This window comes from Prinia subflava, chromosome 2, assembly GCF_021018805.1.
Source record: "Prinia subflava isolate CZ2003 ecotype Zambia chromosome 2, Cam_Psub_1.2, whole genome shotgun sequence".
NCBI lineage: Eukaryota > Metazoa > Chordata > Aves > Passeriformes > Cisticolidae > Prinia > Prinia subflava.
Genome location: NC_086248.1, coordinates 90,285,926 through 90,305,940, shown reverse-complemented (window position 1 = coordinate 90,305,940; position 20,015 = coordinate 90,285,926). Strand labels below are relative to the sequence as shown.

At 40.5% G+C, this 20,015-nt stretch overlaps 2 protein-coding genes across 2 annotated transcripts in view; both read left to right on the top strand.

Moving 5' to 3' along the window:
* DPY30 (dpy-30 histone methyltransferase complex regulatory subunit) overlaps window positions 1-20,015 on the top strand; it is a 128,734-nt gene that overhangs the window by 41,947 nt on the left and 66,772 nt on the right. The window lies entirely within an intron of this gene.
* On the top strand, window positions 2,492-14,726 carry QPCT (glutaminyl-peptide cyclotransferase). Its single transcript, XM_063390988.1, has 7 exons — window positions 2,492-2,817; window positions 6,407-6,553; window positions 8,911-9,192; window positions 11,696-11,872; window positions 12,714-12,813; window positions 13,287-13,403; window positions 14,312-14,726. Exons 1-7 carry the CDS (start codon window positions 2,716-2,718, stop codon window positions 14,455-14,457), a joined length of 1,071 nt encoding a protein of 356 aa, XP_063247058.1. The 5' UTR covers window positions 2,492-2,715; the 3' UTR covers window positions 14,458-14,726.

Here is a 20,015-nt window from a genome sequence, read left to right as displayed (position 1 = left end):
TGAGCACTGGGCATAGCCTGCATCTGCTGCCTTACTGCTGTTGGCAAATCAGCCATACCTCAGGCTCAAAATCATAGAACTGTAGAGTGGCTTGGCTTCCAAGGGACCTTAAAGACCATCCAGTTCCAACCCCTCTGCTGTGGGCAGGGACACCTTCCACTAGACTGAGTCGCTCAGAGCCCCATCCAGCCTTTTGGATTGGAAATGACCTTTTATTATGTGGATTCAAACCACAGCTAACCACACTTCCTCTGCTCTCGCTGCCACAGACCTGCCCGTGGAGAGAGCCAAGCATTAAAACTGTATTTGTAACAGTGGAAAGTGCAGGAGTTCTTCTGGAGGAAGGAGAAGCCTTCATCGACTGTCCATCGGGACTTCAGTAGATGGCACTGTCACACCAGCTGTCCCTTCTGGGCACAGGGAGGGACCATGTACAGATCATACTGCCACAGAGTGCCTGTGCTTTTCTTCAAATAAACTAGCCTTTTTGTTCCCTCTCTCTAGATGACACCTGATTACAGCTAATTGATTTTTCAGAGTAATAATTCAATGATTTTAAATGTATGTAAGAGAACAGCTGACCACTGAGCAATTTGTTGATAAATGTTCTATTAGGTGGTATGGAGCAGGACTAAACAACATATTTTTCCTTTATAAATCCCTAAAACCTAAAATGTCCATCACTTTTTTTTTTTTTAAGTTTTCATATTTAAAATAATTATGTAATTCTGTTTTCAGCTGTGACGCATTCTGGTTTCTGTTACATGGATTATTTTTTCTTTTTTTCTTTTTTTCTTTTTTTTTTTTTTTTTTTTTCAGTCCTCTTTATGGACATAGAACTTTATGGGGTGGTTATGAGAGGGGACATTTCCACTCCAAATTTTGAAAGTAATGCCCTTAAGAAGTCCTGTTTAATCTCTCTGCACATCTGGTCTAGCACATGCATTTTTATGTGTGTTTCCCATGTAGGTGATATTAATACTGCCTTAATCTGACTTTACACTTGCCAAATTTGTAACCTATCAAATATTTGTAACCCTCAGAGCAACCACAATTCCTTAGGGAAAAGCAGTGTTAGCTAGTACTGACTCATATTCTTGTCAGATTTCTCCTGTAGCTATTGTATTTATTTTCTTTTCTGTAAATTGTATGAGAACCCTGGCACATCACCCAGAAATGCTGGCCAGCATCTGGATTGTATAGTCAACCACAGGAAATCTCATGGAAGGGCAACAGATCTTTTGTTCTGTTATGTACTTCTGCTGGGATCACCATCATCTTGGTAGTGGGATTTAGACTAATTTCCCATGACTTGATCTCGAACATGCTGAAGCTTTTGTCTAAAAATCTGTCAACCATGCTGATTTTTCTCAGTAATCAAAGGATTGCCCATTTCTTCCTGTTAACCAGGGACTTGGCTGTGAATTTGGAACAGTTTCCTAACAAAGCACTGTGTGGACTTTCATGACTGGGGAAAAAAAAAAAAGAAAAAAAAAAAAAAAAAAAAAAGGCACCAATTTAAATTAACTCTTTGTTTTCCCATATATGAAAAAAATTGGACACAGCTCCATTCTGAGTATCAACTAGAAGGATGATGCATCTGTAGTAAAGCTATCACCACCAGAGACATCATCTGTATGCTGGTGGCAGATCCACTGGCTTTTCTGGGAAACCTGTGAAATCTGGGTCAACAATCTGCAAATCACAAATCGCTCCATTTCTCCAACGTCCCCCTTACTTGCAAAGCTATAGTTTCTAGGATGTGGCTTTCCAGTACAAGGCTGACAAGCAGCAAAATGATCACTCCTGCTGCTTCCCTCCTTAATTTCCTCTTTTTTTTTTTTTTTCTGTTCATTTGTTTTGAGAAATATGTAAAAATCGGAGACTTTAAATGGAGTATCTGTGATGCAGAATAGTCAGATGTTTTCTACAACATCCCAGAACAAGAATGATGATGTCAAATGACCTAAAGAAGAGCTCATGAGCTCAGAAAATTGTCTCTTTGGTTTAATAATTTAAATTGATGTACTACAAAATACCGCCTCGCCACAGATTTTGCTTCATTGCTAGTTGATAATACGATTACAGAAATTAAAACGCCTAAAGAGTGGGTTTTCATTTTAGCAAGTATTGTTGTTGGTTTAGGCCTAAAAAAGATCATAAGGAGAACTTATAAATTAATAAATTAAAGCCCTTCGCACTCTGTAGGTCTTCGCTGTGAGCCCTTCAGGAGCAGCCGCTGCGAGCTTCCCTCAGCCCGGGCGCTGCTGCGGGCCGGTTCCCGGCGGGAGAGGCCGCGCCGCACAGCCCTCCCTCATCCCGGGCTCCCCCGCTGCCCCAAGGCCCGCGGATCACGCGGCCCGAGCCCGGCCCGGCGCTGCCCCTCGAACACAAACCCAGCTTTCAGGGGAGAGCCGCAGGCTCCGGCTTTCCCCACCGTGGGAATCACGAGTGCCCGCTCGCCCTCACGGCCCGGCGGCCGGGGGAGGAGGGAGCGGGGAGGGGGCCGGGGCGCGGGCAGCCCCTGGCACTGCTGACGCGCTGCCGGGGACGGGCTGCGCTCCGAGCGAGAGGCTGGCAGGGCTGCGGCTCCAGAGCCAGCGCCGCTCCTGCCGCAGCCGCCTCCCTCCGCCTCCCTCCCTCCGCACCTCCTCCGCCGGCACAGCCCCGGCTCTCTCCTGCGCGCCCCGGCACTCGGCCAGGCGGAGGGAGGGCATGGCGGGGCTGGCTGCCCGGCTGCTCGGGCCGCTGTGCCTCGCCGCCTGCCTGCGCCCGGCGCTCGGGAGGGACGCCGGAGCGCAGTGGACCCTGGAGAAGGTGGGTCGCGTTTGCCTTTCCCAGGCGCTCCTTGACTCTCCCTTGGTGCGGCGGGCAGGGCGAGCGGCTGGGCGGGGGGACAGCCGCACCCCTCCTGCCCTGGCCCTCCACGGGAATGGGGCTGGGGTCGCCCGTGGCGCGGTCCCGCAGGTGAGGGTGCGTGGCGTGGCTCCCCTCCGCGCCCGAGCTGGGCGGCTGCCGAGAACAAAATCTTCTTCACGCGTTTGTCTTCGTCATCTCGCACCGGGCAGCAAGAGCCATGAGCTTTGTCAGGGGCAGTTACTGAAACTGGTGATTTAGGTGAAACCCAAACAGGACAAGACAGATCAAAATCTGAAATTATATTCTTTATAACATTCTACCGTAATCCAACTTTCATGTGATTATGGGGAGTCAGAGGACAGTGACTTAGTTTGAGAAGACAAATAGCTCTTTCAGCAGCGATGCACATGTACCTAGGAAAAACAAGTAGGCATGGTGCTGATAGCTGGTACAAAATTGTTTTGAAAAGATAAAATGCTCTAATATGTTGTAGACCCATACTATATTGTGTCTAATTTAGTGGTGTGTGACCTAGTGAAAAAAGGAATCTTGAGGTAAGTTTTAATTAAACAGAGATAAGCTTTAAACCACAGATTACTCAATCTAGCAGCTCTTAGTATTCCATTATGAAACATTAACATAGTTTTCTTCATAAAGAATTAAACCATTTGAAACATAGCAGAGCACAAAACTGTAAATCACATTGGACTAAACATTTCAGGGATTTCCAAACAGAAAATATACTTCTAGGGCCCTTCTCCAAATGTTTGTAGAAGAGCTAAAGTCAAAGTTCAGCAGAAGAAACTGAATTCCACTAATCCAGTGCACCTTTCTCTTCACCAATAGATCAGAGTCCAGGACTAGCTGGTAAAATGAAGCTTCCCTCACACCTTTCCATGCTTCCGCTTAATCATTCCCTTTCTCTTTGGTTTTATTCACCCCCCATTCAAGGAAATGTTGGCTTGTTCGTTAATGAGATACTCTGTCATTCTGTTCTGTTAATTGTATCTTACAATACATACATATATGTGTGTATAGCTCACTATATAATATATGTAGCTCATGTATAGACTATATATCTGTAACACAATACGTTTTTAATTATGCACAATACATGTGTATGAACATATACAGTATATACATAAGAACATGTGTGGCTAAATCTTTAGTCACACTCATCAATGAACAATCATGTAGCCCCAGTGCTCCCTTTTTCAGCGCCCTTGAGCTCCAGCACTTCATTCTTTAGTTGGCCCCACTCTGACCAGTCAATCTCCTCACCAGTGCTGGCAGTAGTGTTATCCAGCCACAGAACCATCCCATCTGAGCTCCTCTGCCTGTACACACAATATGCAAGAACAAGCTCCTCTTTCTCATTAAATTCTTGTCCTTCAACAACTTTTGTTCTTTCTCCATCGAGGCATGTGTGAGGCAGAAATTCAAAGTCCTACAGGTAAGCCTGGGCTACTTGTAGAACTTGAAGTTTTGTGGTGTTATATGGCTTAGTACAACAGGCTTAGTGACAACCCTGTTGTGAATATATTGCTCTGCCTCCCTGCTGTGGCAAAACGGATTGACCAACACTGTAAAGAATGAGTCACTTACAAATCTTATTTTGCTTCTCTTTTATTTCATAACCACTTTTGTAACTCCTCTCTCTTCCCAATTTGAAGATTCCTCCATTATTAGAAGTGGAAATTGATTGCTCTCTTCTGAAGTATTTTCATGCATTTGTACTTCTTTGCAAAGGGATTCAATGACCCCAGTTACCAGGCATGCTCTTCACTTGTTCAACTGCAGACAGATTTTCTGAACTTCCTTAATTAAATTGTCCTCCTACACTCTTTTGAAGTACATAGCTTTAGCTTTTCCTTCTCCCCTTACAGCCTCCTAAACCAAACAGCTCCCTGACATTTTCTCTTGTCTGTGCCTCTTCTACACTGGTCTAAGTTCCACCATATTAAACTTCTAGTATTTCAAAAGACTCTTTTACAACTTCCATGGTAAAATTTCCAAACTTTTAAAAGTTCATCTTTCTATCAGATGAAATGCATTTTTTCTTTAACCTATGTCTAAATTTGCTAGCATTAAAAATGTTAACTGCCCATCCTAAATTTTGGTGTAGAAAAGAAGTCAAATAGTGAGGCAACCTCCATTTTTTATCAATAATAATCAGCTAGGGTAATAAGATATCAGGTAATAAGATACCTGACTCTTTAGGTCAGTTCACATTCTGGCCAGGTAATGGGGTTTAGGTGTTGTTTCAGACACGTGACATGACACACATGAGTAGAAAAGAAGAGTGAATTATTTTTTTAACACATACAGTGACAGGGTTAGACTACAGATATTTATGAAAATGTCAGTTTGATGCAGGAGCAGCCCAAAAGCAAGTCAGCTGTTAAACAGTTTGAAGAAAGAAAAAGAATAAAATAAAAATTACCATTGTCCTACAGTATAAACTCTGATGTGCTCATATTCCAATTTCTCTTCTTTTGTTCACCTCAGAAATGATGCCATAGACAAGGTACACTTGGACAGCAAGTCTGATCAGTCATGTAAGGCAGTTCTAATCGAAGAACAAATAAACAAAACAGTGTTTTTCATTAGGAGAAAGACAGGAGCAGGGGGAAGACCCTGTGATATAAATGAGGAATGGATATGGTCGTGCCTGAAATAGGAATCTATAAAAACAGCAGTGGCACAGGAAGTTTCTGAGGAGACAACTGCTAGAGATTGGATAGGTTCAAACCTGGTGTATGAAGGGCATTTGAAATGTCCTTGGGAATCCCACCCGGCATTCAGCTCCCACTCCAGAGAACTACGGGGCTCTTGCACATCAAAGATGTGCATTTGCCAGCTACACAAGGATGTCTCAAGCACTCTGGGTCACCAGATGCAGCCCCAGAGGCTGTGCTTGGGCAACAGAAAGGAAGTCACTGGGAGGTAGTGGCTGTCACACATACTAGTGGCTGCCACAGGAGATGAGCTGTCGGTTCTGAGGTTAGCCCGCAATCTGACGAGTGTCCCAGCTAGCCCCAAAGGAGCCACAGCGCTCTGTGCAGTCACACTCACTCTGTCACCATGGGCAGAGGCCACAGTGACACACCTCGCTCCCTCTGGGAGGGAGTGACCTTAGGCATTCCTTTGCAGTGCTCATAACATGGACACACCATAAAGCTAAAAATTATTACTACTAGGAACAAAGCTTCTGGTGTTTGTCTCAATAGAAACCTCAGTTGAAGGTGGCGTGGTTGCAGACATGACATATAGAATTAAGACACTAGGAAACAGAGGATTCATTCATAGGCTGAGGTTTTACCGCTAGCTGGTACGTAAAACTTCTTGCCAAACTTTTAATACTAGCATATTTTGCATGGAAATGAAAGATAGAAAAGCCAATTATTTCTGAGTGAAAGCGTTTCTTAAAATTACTTTTTGTTGGGAGTAAATCAAAGTAGCAAAATACACCACTTTTATTGTAATTCTATGGTGAAAAAGGTCTAGTAATAATTACAGTGGTTTTTCTTCTCTCTACTTTCTACAGTTTTCTCACCAACCAAGAATTTTAGGTTCTGATGCTATTCAAAAAGTGGTGGCCAACACAGATATTTCTGAAATGTGGGAGAATGATTTGCGTCCTATCCTGATAGAAAGATACCCGGGATCAGAAGGAAGTTACATTGTGCGACAGGTAAGACAACACCTCCTGACAACCTCTAAGAACATCTTCATTACATATGATGATGATGATGATGATGATGATGTATAGTCTGGTAAGACCTTTGGTGATCCCCACCAAAGAGACAGTCCCACTAAAGTGACAGTCACATTCCTTTCATTCACTAGAGGATGAACTCTATCATTGTTCAAGTCTAGACCAACTAGTGCCTACATGGCACAGCTTGCACATTAGCTGACTCTGTTTCCCAGGGCTGCATAGCATGATGAAAAAAAATGCATTTTAAATTTAAAAGTTTGCCCCGGGTTTGGTGCCCAAAGTACAACACAATGGTTGTCCTTTCCCTCAGATGAGCAGGTTTTTGGTCACTGGTTCAAACCCGAGACCACGCACAGGATGAAATAAATGACAGCCCTGCCACTTTTTCTGGAGAGGCCCTGTGCTGTGCTGTTACAGTGCTGTGGAGTGTTGCTTCAGATGGGTGTGTCCACACAAAAGGGGTCACAGAGGGGCCCAAAGGGGCAGGCAGATGAAATGGTCAGCACGACAAAGTGCAGCCCTGGTCCACGAACCACACCAGCTCCACCAGCCCGAGCACAGCAGTGTCCTAGTGCTGGGCTAACAAACCCAGGCTGCAGCTGGCCCCAAGGCAGTAGAGACTCCAGCACTTTGTCTTTGAGCCACGAGAAATTACCACACAACCGGGTTGCTGCCCTGTCAGCACCTCTGCTCTGCTCTCACAGAGGGCAGGCCACCTTCAGGACAGTGCCCATGCTGGCTCTGGATCTCATTAGCCAAGCGGGAGACAGACAGTGGTACAGCTGAGTTTACTGAAGACATTCACATCATCTCACCAGCCTTCATCTACCCTTCAGGCACTGGCTCAACAGCTCTAAGACAGTCCTAACTACAACAAATTTACTTGCCACTCTGCAATTGGTAGATTGGAAAAATGCAGCTTTTTTATGCATTGTGTGTGTGTGTGTGCACGTCTCTATAGATTTAGTTTTGTGGTTTCTTTAGCAATACTCTGGAAGGCAGCCAAATGAAAGGGGGAAAAGGAAGAAAAACAAAAAAACAGCTGAGCCTAAGATAGAAAACCACAGATCATGTTCAAAATAGGATCATCCTGTTACAAGGTAACAGCATGTATTAAATTAGACGTGGCACCAAAGAAAAAAAGAAGAGTCCTCTATGATCAAAACACAATAATGGAGTTTGAAATGGTTGACCCTTCTTTGCTGAGACACAAAAAAGCATCAGAGTCCTTTAAGGGGAAAGGCTACTGGAACTCCATCCAAGCTTATAGACCCCTTGATCCTTAACAGACATCCTTTACTCTGCCTACTGATAGCTGATAGACCACACAATGTTGTAAAAGCTTTCAGAGGGTAACCACAAACAAAATGGAAGTTTGTTCTAGCACTAAAATCTATGGCAATATTCCTACTGACTTCCCTAAGAACCGAACAAGTCTTCAAAATCTATTTTCCCCTCAGAGGCTTTTCCTAATGTTTACTTAGAGAGAAAGGAATCTGCCTTGAAGAAGCTCTCTAGGGACCCATAAAAATAAGTTGCTCAACAAAGAAACAGAGATGTCCCTCTGAGTTAGCCAGAACTCTGGTTGAAGTATAGCTGAGGTTGTTAGAGGTATTCAGGCAGGAAGACAGCTAAAATTAATGATTTGCCTTATAGATTGTCTTAATTCTTCTCTTTACATAAGCTACACTTACAGAATTTCATTTTTAAAATGCTGTTCTGAAAAATTTTGTTCTTTCTTTAATTTAAAGGAATCTACCTATCTGTTATGGCCTTGTGAACAATTTAGGCCACTTGAAAGGCAGATTTCTCACAGAAGCTTAAAAGCCCAACCACCTCACACCCACCAACCCAAACAGCTTTTGGGTTTTTTTCCTTATACTGCTCTGGCATTTCTGTGTGGTAATTGTTTAAACAGCCACAACAAGGTCTCTGCAGCCAATTATGACTTCTAATTTAAGGGCACATCTGAGTTAAGCTTTGAAGATGTTAACATTAAGTCTGCTCTAGTTACATCTGAAAAAGACACTGGCCTGAAAACTTCATCAAGATCTTAATATGTAATAATAATTGGCAATAATTCAAAACACCTTCACACTCCAAAGAGAAGGGTCAAAAGGAAGAAATAAAAAGCAAATGAGGCAGTCAAAGGTTCAGGCAGCAAAGTTATACAGTGGTATTACATTTTTTGCTATAGAGTTTATCCCTTAAAACACCATGAACTTACAGAAATAAGCTTAGGAGCCACTATTAATAAGCTAATGACAATTTGTCTGCAACAATCTTTCTGAAGCAAGAAATATTAATCTGATTGATTCTTATAATTGCAGCATATCAAGCACCGTCTTCAAATACTAAGGGCTGGTTGGGAAATTGAAGAAGACACATTTCAGAGATACACTCCCTATGGCTACAAAACATTCTCAAATATTATCGGCACTCTCGACCCCTCTGCTAAACGCCATCTCGTACTTGCTTGCCACTACGACTCCAAATTCTTTGGACAGCAGCAGCAGGGCAGAGTGTTTGTGGGAGCAACTGATTCAGCCGTGCCTTGTGCTATGATGTTGGAGCTGGCACGTGCCCTGGATAACAAGCTTCAGTTAACCAAGGTAGGTTTATTTATTTCATTTTCATTTGCCTTTCCAACAGCAACAGGCCTCAGGGCATTTCCACATTCTTTTCCACAGCTTGCATGCTGGGTTCTCTGATTGCTGTGCTTGTAATAAATCTCCCATTGACTCCAAGAACAAACAGAGATCAGTATCTACTACTCTGAAGTACATTATTACATTAAAATTTCTTCTAAAAAGGGCAGATATCTAAAAGTTATCTATATAAACATATATAAAAATAACAAATGATACATGAATAATAGATGTTTCATAGACTTGGAAAGATATAATGCTACTGTCTCACTAAAAGGCACAGAACCTGACTCAGAAGCTCTTATCATATCCAGAAACATCTAGGGTCATTGAAAAGTTTTGTTGCATTCTGAATGCTGCAGAAATCTCTCAGTTGTATTCTGCTTTGGGACACAGAAGAACTAATTGCTGTGCAGAGAAGTCACACTCAGGTCCCCCCATCTCACAAGGATTTCAAGTTTTTCTTTTTTTTTTTTTAATTTGAATAGTTTATTTATGAAAGAAATATAATGTTATCAGTCTGTGTTACCTATGCTGTGAAAATCCACTTCAAAGGGCTGTAATTGCTAGGCATAAAAATCTGGTGAGCCTACAAACTTGTAAAACTTGTAGGATTACAAATTTCTAGGATCATGGATTCATGAGTGCCATCTACTGGTTCAGTATTCACTATTTACAGAAAAATAATTCTCATCCATTTACAGAGCTTTTACAGCAAAAGGTCTCTCAAATGTGAGAGACACTCTACTAAGTGTCAGGAGTACACTCAGGTCAGGTACTAGGATTACTTGTAGACAGTAATTTCCAGAAACGGATTTGGTGCCTTCTGACATGTGAATAATTAAGAATGAGAAAATTAAGAATATGCCAATATTTTTAATCACAAAACAAAACACTCCTGTAATACATGGGCTTAATTCAGAAGCTTCATTTATAATAAATTTGCCTGGTGATTATTTATGAAACAAGCTGTACACTGACTTTAAAGACTGGCATTTTTCACTATGAATACACTATTTTACAATGAAAATTGTTTTTTATCATTTAAGATGACAGTGTTTGACAAAAAGGCAAGCAATTACTTTGCACAGGACACCACTTGTACAGTCTGTTAACAAAATATACTTTGGGATCCATCTGCTTAATACACTAGCTATGATGGTTTTGCTCTGCTTATGGTAGCACAACAGACTTTGCTATGTTTTCAGCCACATCTATTTATACTTTGATGTGAGGCTGTGATTTTTATCTTGATGCTTCTCCAGTTAGATAGAGGAAGTTTACATTAATGGACAAAGACATCTCTCTACGTTATTAAAATGTGTTAAGCAGTAATAGTAATAATAACACGAGTGCTACTTTCTAAACTCAGACAACACTGATACAGTTTCCTCCAGGCTGTAATACAAAATGACTGCTGCCCACAGAGCTCTGTCATGTGCAAAGGACAGCAGACCATTGGCATTAGAGAAATCAATATACCACTGGGAGCACAATCAATACCATCGTGCCTGCGTGAGCGACATCTTATAGAAGCTCTTCACTGCTGTTTATATTGCATCAGCTCCAGCCATTCGGGAGGTGTAGCCCATGCAGGACATGACTGCTGCCAGTGACCCCACCTTTTTAACCACACCATGCAATTTTACTTGAAGTAGTGTTAATTCATGGAGGGGTTAAAATATTTATAGCAACTGTCAAGACCACAGTTCCCAAAACTCTTCATTTAGTGGAACCAGACTGGGATTCACTGTACTGTGGATTATTAAGAAATTCTGACAGTTCAAACAAGGCTTCAGATAGTAGACTCCCTCTACATTGGGAAGAAATTTTATACAAATGTCTATTTTGTGACATTAAATACATTTATCATCTATATTCTCAGGATTTAGTGCTGTTGTATTTTTGGTTGTTGAAAGGGAAAAACATATCTGACATACCCACTCCCTTTGCTTTGGCTTAGCATAAAGGTGCCTCAGTGATTGCAAATTCTCCTGAATGAAAAGAAGGAGCTCAAGGAACTATCAGCTTGCCAAATACATCATTCACCTCCACTGATGCACAGCTGTAGCAATTATTTTAATCCTTATGATGCAATCAAATAATAATATTAGCACTCCCATCAGGTGTTGTTAGTGACACGTCTCCTCATTATTTGAGATAATGTTGCTGCTATCTGGTTTTGCCGGTCTCAACACTCAGCTCGTGTCTTCCAAACTCAGAAATGAAACTTTTATCCAGAACCAAAATTGTATGAGACTGGAGAATGTGCCACTGTGTTAGATAAATAACAATTACCTTGACTGATCACTACCACAATCACACTGTAATAACAGCCAAAGGAAGGTTTGCATAGGGAACCTTGAAAATACACCCTTATTTGTGTTACTTGTATGACTACAGTATTTGCTCTTTATGTAATGTTCTGGCCAGAACCAGTTATTTTACTTTTAACTTCCCCCAACAGGCGAGCTCAGCGTCAAGACCAGACCTTTCCCTTCAGCTCATTTTTTTTGATGGTGAAGAAGCCTTTGTTCGGTGGTCCCCTTCCGATTCCCTCTACGGATCTCAACACTTAGCTCAGAAAATGGCATCCACTCCACACCCACCCGGTTCAACCACCACAAACCAGCTGCAGGGCATAGTAAGTGGCTTTCACCTCCTTAATGAACAACAGGAAGTGGCATTTTAAAAAATATTTAATTAGTAGCTAACTGGCCAAATTCCCAAGAAACCACGACCCCACTAAAGTTAAAGGAAGAAGCAGGCTTCTGGAAACATTATGAAATATGAGAGAGAATTGGCAAGAGCTTTTCAGGTGATTAGACCTGCTGCAGGCAAGTACAAGGAGGAGTCATAGAAATATCAAAATATACAATTTATTAGAATATAAACTAGGATACCCACCTTCTTCAGGAAAAGATAATTCAAAGTGACAAGGAAAGCACACAAACAGTATTGGCCTATGAACAAATCTTCCCTAGCTCAGTATTAAGCTACAGCAACCTCTGTTTTCCTCTGATTCCTAGTAACATTCTGGTTTTCTGTTCCCTTCTACTTTCCCTGTCTACTGCTGAGGCAATTCTTTTCTGTCACTGCTTCTTGTGACTCATAAAATGTCTTTCCCTTGACAGACTTCCTTTTTCTCAGGGGAAGAAGCAGTTTCCTCTTCTTTCTCCCCACCTACCCTCGTTTTTCTTTTAAAGGGATATAACGCACAAATTGCACACTAAGCTATGCAGCCTGCTCCAGCTTGAGGAACAGAGGAACAGCCTGTCTTTTCCCTCCCTGGAAAGACAGCAAAATGTATCAGATTGGAATCAGGTTCTGCTAGTAAATTCTCCTCAGGCATCACAGCAGAAAAGCCAGATCTTTGGCTAGGGCTAGCAAAGACCTGCTCACAACCTATACAGGAAAACAAGAGTTTCATGGCTACTGCTGCTGTTGTACGAAACATTCTGTACCAAAGATTCTCTCTTCTCTAGGACCTGTTTGTACTACTGGATTTAATTGGTGCACCAAACCCAGTCTTTCCCAATTATTTTCAAAACACTCTTCGATGGTTTCAGAGGCTTCAAGCAATTGGTAAGCAGAAGGCTGTGGGCTTTTAAGGATTTTCAAAACCTTGCGAGTAGTTTCTGAATGTATTAAGCCCTGTAAATCAGATTTTTAGATTAATTTTCTGGTTTACAGTAATAATCTTTGATAACATAAATGTGAAATCATAAACCTATATGAAGATTTTGATACTTAGTTAATAAAACAACTGAAGGAAGACCCTCAGACATTTGAAAGCAACAAAGCAGATTCTATTACTGGTTGTCACTCTGTGACACTTGGCAACTGTTTCACTTCTGTGTTTTAGTTCTCACTTCTGTAAAATGATGGTAATAGCACCAATCTTGAGGTCTTCCAAGTATTAAACAAATGCAAAAGACAGTCACCACTGCCTTTTTCTTCTCTGATAGAAAAAGCTTCAATGTAACAGGAAAAATAATTCAAACGTGTTAACATGTCTCATTGTCCAAAAATTGTAATAATCACTTTGTGCATTACAGAGCAAAAGCTACACAACATGAATCTGCTGAAGAATCACCGTGTTGAAAGTCAGTATTTCCGGAGTACTTTTCATCGAGGCCTGGTTGAGGATGATCACGTCCCATTTTTATTAAGAGGTACCAGAAATTCTTACATTTTGAAGTATATGTTCAGTAAGAAATTTAGTAAATGAGCAAGTGTATATGTTCCTGTTTTTCAAGCCTATTTGCCCCAACTTGAGGCTTCTGAATCCAACTTTAAAGCTTTGACATAACACCTAATGAAAAGAAATGGATTCCTTAGTGGTATGCAGCTGAAAAATCAGAGTAAAAAGCAGTAATACAGGAAAGAGGCTGAGGAAAAAAAATGCTCCTCCCCAAAAGCAATCAGGTAGCAGAAGACTGATTTCATTCCTCTTTTACCTAAAAGTTGCAGTACACATAGGTGGCTTGATGTGTGCATTTATATATATATATATATATATATATATATATATATGTACACACACATAGATATATATGCAGTGATACAGTCCTTTCACATGGAAGTTCCTTCATCTGAGGGCAACACTATTTCTATTTTACAGAGTAAAAATAAGACACCCTATTTTACAATTTATGTAGAGAACTAAAAGAAAGCTTTGAAAATGTTCAGTCTTAACACTTTCACAAAAACATGGAAAACAGTTTTCAGTTTGAGGAGCTGCAGTGATTTCTCTGTCCTTCTGCAGCTCCTAAACACACAACGCAAAGAATCTCAAAAAAATACCCCAACAACAAGTAGTTACAGATTACTTTAAAAAAATTTTAAAAGAGGGAAAAGTATTCAAAGGAAAGGAAGGTGGCAGCTTTACACAACACACTCTCTAATGATGGGATGCAGTCACAAGCATCAAAACAAGAGAAGGCAAAAGGAAGCTGCAGTGACACACCCTATAAAGCAAGCTTATTGAGGAGTTACCTGACTGTTGCTAAATGGTGAAGTGTCAGTTGGCTTAACAGAACTTCTCCAATATTTCTTCTCCAAATTTCACTTCTTTTTACAGGGGTTCCAGTCCTGCATCTGATTCCATCCCCTTTTCCTGCAGTATGGCATACCATGAGTGACACAGAAGAAAACCTTGACAAAGCCACTATTGACAATCTCAACAAAATCCTGCAAGTGTTTGTACTGGAATATCTCAACCTGTGACAGACAAAACATCAACAAATTGTACTCCATTCACAGTACTTGCTGTTTGCCCACCTTGACACTTGCTATTTAATTGCATCAGAGAGTATCAAGGTGAAGAAAAATACCATAGTTCTTGCTAGACTGATTATTGATTGAGCTGTTCCTGGCCCATTGGTCCATTAGCCAAATCAGATACCATTAAATATGATCTAGTTCAGCCTGGGAAGAATTTGATCTTTCCATGTTTTATCTCTGAATAAAAAAACTCCAGAATTTTTCCAGATTGTTATCACTGGTTTTTGTCATGTATTATGATCCCAGGAAGGAATGCCTCATGACTTAATTGTATGATACATTTTTTACAAGGTGTGACCAATTTTTGCACTGTTCAGCTATGGAAACTCACGCCATGTTATCAAAAGAGGCAAAAATCACACCACAGCAGACTTCCACTTGGGGCTGAACTAAACCACCTTGTGCTGATAAGAGTTGCTAGAACTCCTGACACACAGATCTGATTTTTAATCCTTTCTGGCCCCTCTCCTCCTTCCCCTACAAAGGTGGCTGAAGGGTTTTTTCTCTGCAGACAGCTGACCACCAGAAAACAAAGCAATAACCCAAATTCAGTTTTGCCCCCATCATTTGCTGGATACTTTTTGATGGAGAAGGGTGGTGGGGGTGATGCTAACAGGAATGTATGTGGGGGTTTCCCTGTGCTCTGACTGCAACACAGGAAATAAAAACAAAAGATCAGGTGGTGTGTGGGAGCAATGACCCAGAACACACCACTCAGTCACGTGAGAATCATTTGCAATTTGACCCAAAAACCTCCAAAACACCACCCACCTGCTCTTTTTAATATAGACTACAACAAAAATATTCACACAAGGAAAGTGATCGTTTAGAAACTATAGTTTGTCTAAACACAATTTTAAAGACAAAGTGCTATCAAAAATAAAATCTTGTTAAGAGCAAAACAACAGTTTAGGCACCAAAAAGACACCAATTTAACAACCCTGTGCTTTTACATTCCTTACTGGAATTATTCAATAGGTTTAGCGTAACACTGGCAAAAAGAACACCTGGAATGAGATCAATGAAAGCCAGAAGAACAATTTTCAAAAGCTACTGACAGAATTATGGTTTCCACTGGTGACAAAATATTGAGAGTATTCATTTTAAGAAAAAAATAAAAATATCAAGCTGATAGAAGATGAACTGAGACAAAAAAGTCAGTATTTTACTGCTCCAAACTTCTTCCCTACAAACTTCTTCTTTCCCTGAGCAAAGAGACTTGAAAAGGAGGTAAGCAATGGAGTTGTAGGCATGTCAGATTTGGCCTGTATTTTACCATTTTCCTAAAGCAAGTATTTTGGAACCTAAGACAATACTTACATCCCTATTATAAAGATTTTACAGAAATATGTATTTACAGCAATGAAAATCTGTAAAATTTTACTATTACAGGATAGCCTGAAAATTAAATTTAATTTGATTTTGGTAGCTCAAGATGAAACAAAAGCAATTTGTGTTTTCTTATCACTTTAACATTGGTGAGAAACATTTGTCTTACCTGTAACTTCTGACACAGAATACTATGAAAATTCAAAAAAAATTTAGATGTTTTTATTTTCAGGTATTACTGTACATCTGTGTGAATATAGCAAAGCTTCTTGAACTCTTGGCAATCACATTCTCCTCTACTTCAACCCATGAGAAAATAGTCTAAAAACTACATTAAATCTTCTAAACTTTGAATACTTTGAGCAGTATAAGGCACCTTCTTCACCCTCCTAAGTGGTGAAGAAAGGTAACAGAATGGCTAAATACAGAAATATTAAACATGAATTCGTGTGGCTGATTTGTTTTGGTGAACTGTTGTGGTACTTCATATTTTGCAGTACCTCTGAAAAATGCAGTACACATTTGCAGTGTGGACTGCTACTCTGCCTCTTAGAGAATTTGAAAGTTAACTTAAAACATGCTTCATTGTGAAATGTTGGATCAGAGGGTTGTTGTAACTAGGAAAAGCCTGGGGGTTTTTAAATCTCTATTAAGACTTAATTGAAACTATAATTTAACCATGTAGTACTCCAAATCACGTCCACTTTGTCACTAAATTTGTACTGCCTGAGCATGCAGCTCTCTAGTTTTATTTACTCAGTCAAAGGAAATGAGATACAGTTTGCTGTAATATGATTCAATATTTCTCAAAATGGGAAGAAAACATGAAAAGGCTTGCTTTTTTTTTTTTCTTCCTCCCCTGGGTTTTGTGTTTGGGGTTTTTGGTACAGGAAAAAAGGGCCATCACCTAACTGGATACTAGCCCTGGAAAAGTTTACTTAAAGAGGGAAGGGCCATCATCTTAGCAATTTATATGACCCATCATTCATTTAAAAAATAATTGCTGGAAGGAAAACTTACATCAACCCAGTAACCATGTGAATCCAAAAATCTAAGCTGTCAAAAGCACAAGAAGTAGTCAGGAAGGCAGACATGGTACAAGGTGGGTTCTCATTGTTACTAAGGCAGGGGAGAACAAGCACGTAGGACAAAGTCAAAGCTATTCCATAAAATACCCAGAAAACAAAAAATACAAGGAAGAGACCTGGACTGGTATATCTTCTGCTCTCAGTTTCAACACTGAATACAACTAAATATCTAGGTCCATTGGGTCTGGACAAGCACAGGACAGATAATCACTTCAGAATTCAGAGAGGCTTTGTGTTGAAGAACCGATGGGCAGATGGTTTCTCCTTCCCTTTTGGATGGTGGCAGCAAGGGTTAGAAATCAATAGAGGACTTCAGTTAATCTAATCAGCAGAACTGCTGCACAGGTTCTCTCCTTGAAAAGGACCTGTCACATCTCAGTCAAGGAGAAGGGAATAACAATCAGCCACAAAGGGCTGTCACTGGCTTTGTGTGCCAAGGTGTCTGTGGTTACCACCTGGGTCAGGGGAATGCAGACAGAATGAACTCAGGAGCCATCACTCAACACGTAAAGCTGAAAAAAACTCGCACATTTTGGTAGTTATTTGTCTTGTAATAGGTGTCCTGGCTCCTTCTGTATGAGGACAAGACAGTTTCTCACAAGAATCTGAAGCCACACAATGGTACTCAGTGCCTCTCAAACTCTCAAAAGCTGGATGCATTTCCCTACAAGTGATGTGATCCTGTGTGATCTGGAACAATTTAAGGGAGTAACAAAGCCAAATCCTCTGGCAGACAGAAATGACAGCAAGTACCAGTCCTCTTCTCTCTAGCTGGGACAGCATTCCTAGCATTAGGAATGAAGAGGATATAAATTATCTATTCTTATTCACTATGTATCAAATAAACATTTAGATTGTGACCACCTACCAAGCAAAACACAGTTAGAAAAGGCAAAATGTGTAAGAAACCACTTTCTATAGAATTATTCCAAGGACCCAATCTACACTGGTAGTAGACCCAGCAAAACAGTTCTGACATACCTGCTCCCCGAGACTGAAGTATCACCCGAGAGCATCACTTAAACAATATACATAGAAAGATAACTATAAAATCTTGTACACAAATTACCACTTTTTCCTTGTCATTTACAAATTACACTAATTTTATTTTCCTCATATAAAAGGAGACATTTTACTCTGTGCTGATTTAACAAATATTCTTAATATATTAATAACAATAAAGCAGCTATAAAGCTGTTCTAATATCTAAAAGAATCTTTATCATCTGCACATATGATATATATTGTAAACAATGACTCAAAAAAGTATTTTTGTTAAAGTGATTATATTGCACGCAGAATTCTGGGATTCTCACCCTCCCTTCTCATTTTAAATCAGAGATCAGCTTCATTTTTTAATAAAATGGAGATTTAATTTTCTACTGAAAACAAGTAAGCATGCATTCAATATAATACAATGTATTGAAAATATCAGAAAAGGGGCATGTGTTTGATTATGAAACTGGAGTAAGGAACAGTTCTTAACCAGGCCACACAAGAGCAGTGTATTGTAAACATTCTGCTGGCTCTAAGGTGTTGCAGATGCTGTAGAAAGTGCAGTCTAGTTCAGCACCCAAGAGGTACAGAGAATCTGTTCAAGTGTTCTGTACTTCAGTGAATTTCCACGCAGAAACAGCACATGTAACAGACTCACAGACAGACAGGATAGTGGCCCAGAGGTGATTACTGAGTTCATACTGACCCCACAGAAACAGAGCCAATCGTTGTGACTTCATTGTAACCTTTACATGGAAGTTTGCCAGGTCATCACATTTTGTAACAGAGCAATGAAATTTTCACTCTGGCTGCAAATGAAGTACAGAACTAGATTCCCTACTTGTGGCTCACAGGGACAGCATCCCAGTGGCAGTCTGGACAGTACCCTCAGTCGAAAACATCCCCAAAAGATACATCTCCATCATGCAGAATGTCACCTTGCTTTTGCAAGAATGACTCCATCCTCCAAGCACTGGCTCAAGAAACACAGGTCAGGGGGTTGGGGGGGAAAGAAAAAATGAGGAAAGAAGTGTTCTTACACAGAAAAAGAAATCCTCAGCCAGTGAAGAAGCCACAGATCTTTAAAATCCAAAGAAGGCTGTTTTCTCCACTCGGATTTACATGAGAAAGATTTCTTCATCAAAGCCATTATCTTCAGGTAACAGAGTATCTTTGGAATCCCTGAGACACTACAGCTCCATGTAACCACCTCACAGAAGCGGAGAGACTGACTTAGCACACGGATGAACAAGGTGGGAGCCAATACACAGCACCCTGAGTTGCAAGTGGAACAACAGCAATGGGCAACCTAGACAGCCAAGAGATGCGGGAGAATGTGCAGAGGAGCCACTGTAACATGGACACTGCACAGGGGAACAGACAAAAAACTCACGTAATTCTAAAAGGCCTTTCCCTGTTGTCAGAGCAGAGAAGAAAGAGAGCAACAAGAGGGAAGAGCTCTCTGAGAAAGGCCCTGGAGAAATGCAGACACCTCAGTGTACAGTAGGGCAGTAATGCAAAAGCAGAGACAAGTTAAGTGGTCTCGTTCCATGTGTGCTTCAAAGCACACTCGCCGTCACTACAAACTCTCAGTGATCACTGACCTGTACTCTGGATATAAACCAGGAATATAAATAACTTTTCCCCCTGGAACTACAAAAAAAGAATACAAAGAGGAAAATACAAAGTCACAATCAAATCACAGAATAGTCTCCATAGTCAAAAATTAAATACTGGCTTCAGAAACAATAGTCATTTGTTCTGTATCCTAAATAGGGTTAATTGTAAAAAAGAGGTGCTTGTAAAATCTTAAGTTTTAAGTATTTTATTTCCCAGTATATTGCTAAATAATTTTGCAGTTAAACCAAAAAGTAAAAAATATCAGAGATGAGTATGGAATGCTTACAACTAGAAAATGGTTGCTGAACCATCTGAATTTCTATAAAAGCATCACTAAAAATGTAAAAACACCGTCTCACAAAATCAGTTACAATCTGAAATGCCAGACTGTCTTCACAATGGCCACAACATGAATATTAATGGATTTTTGCAACCAAAAACTACTTGTGATTGGCCCAAACATGGCTTA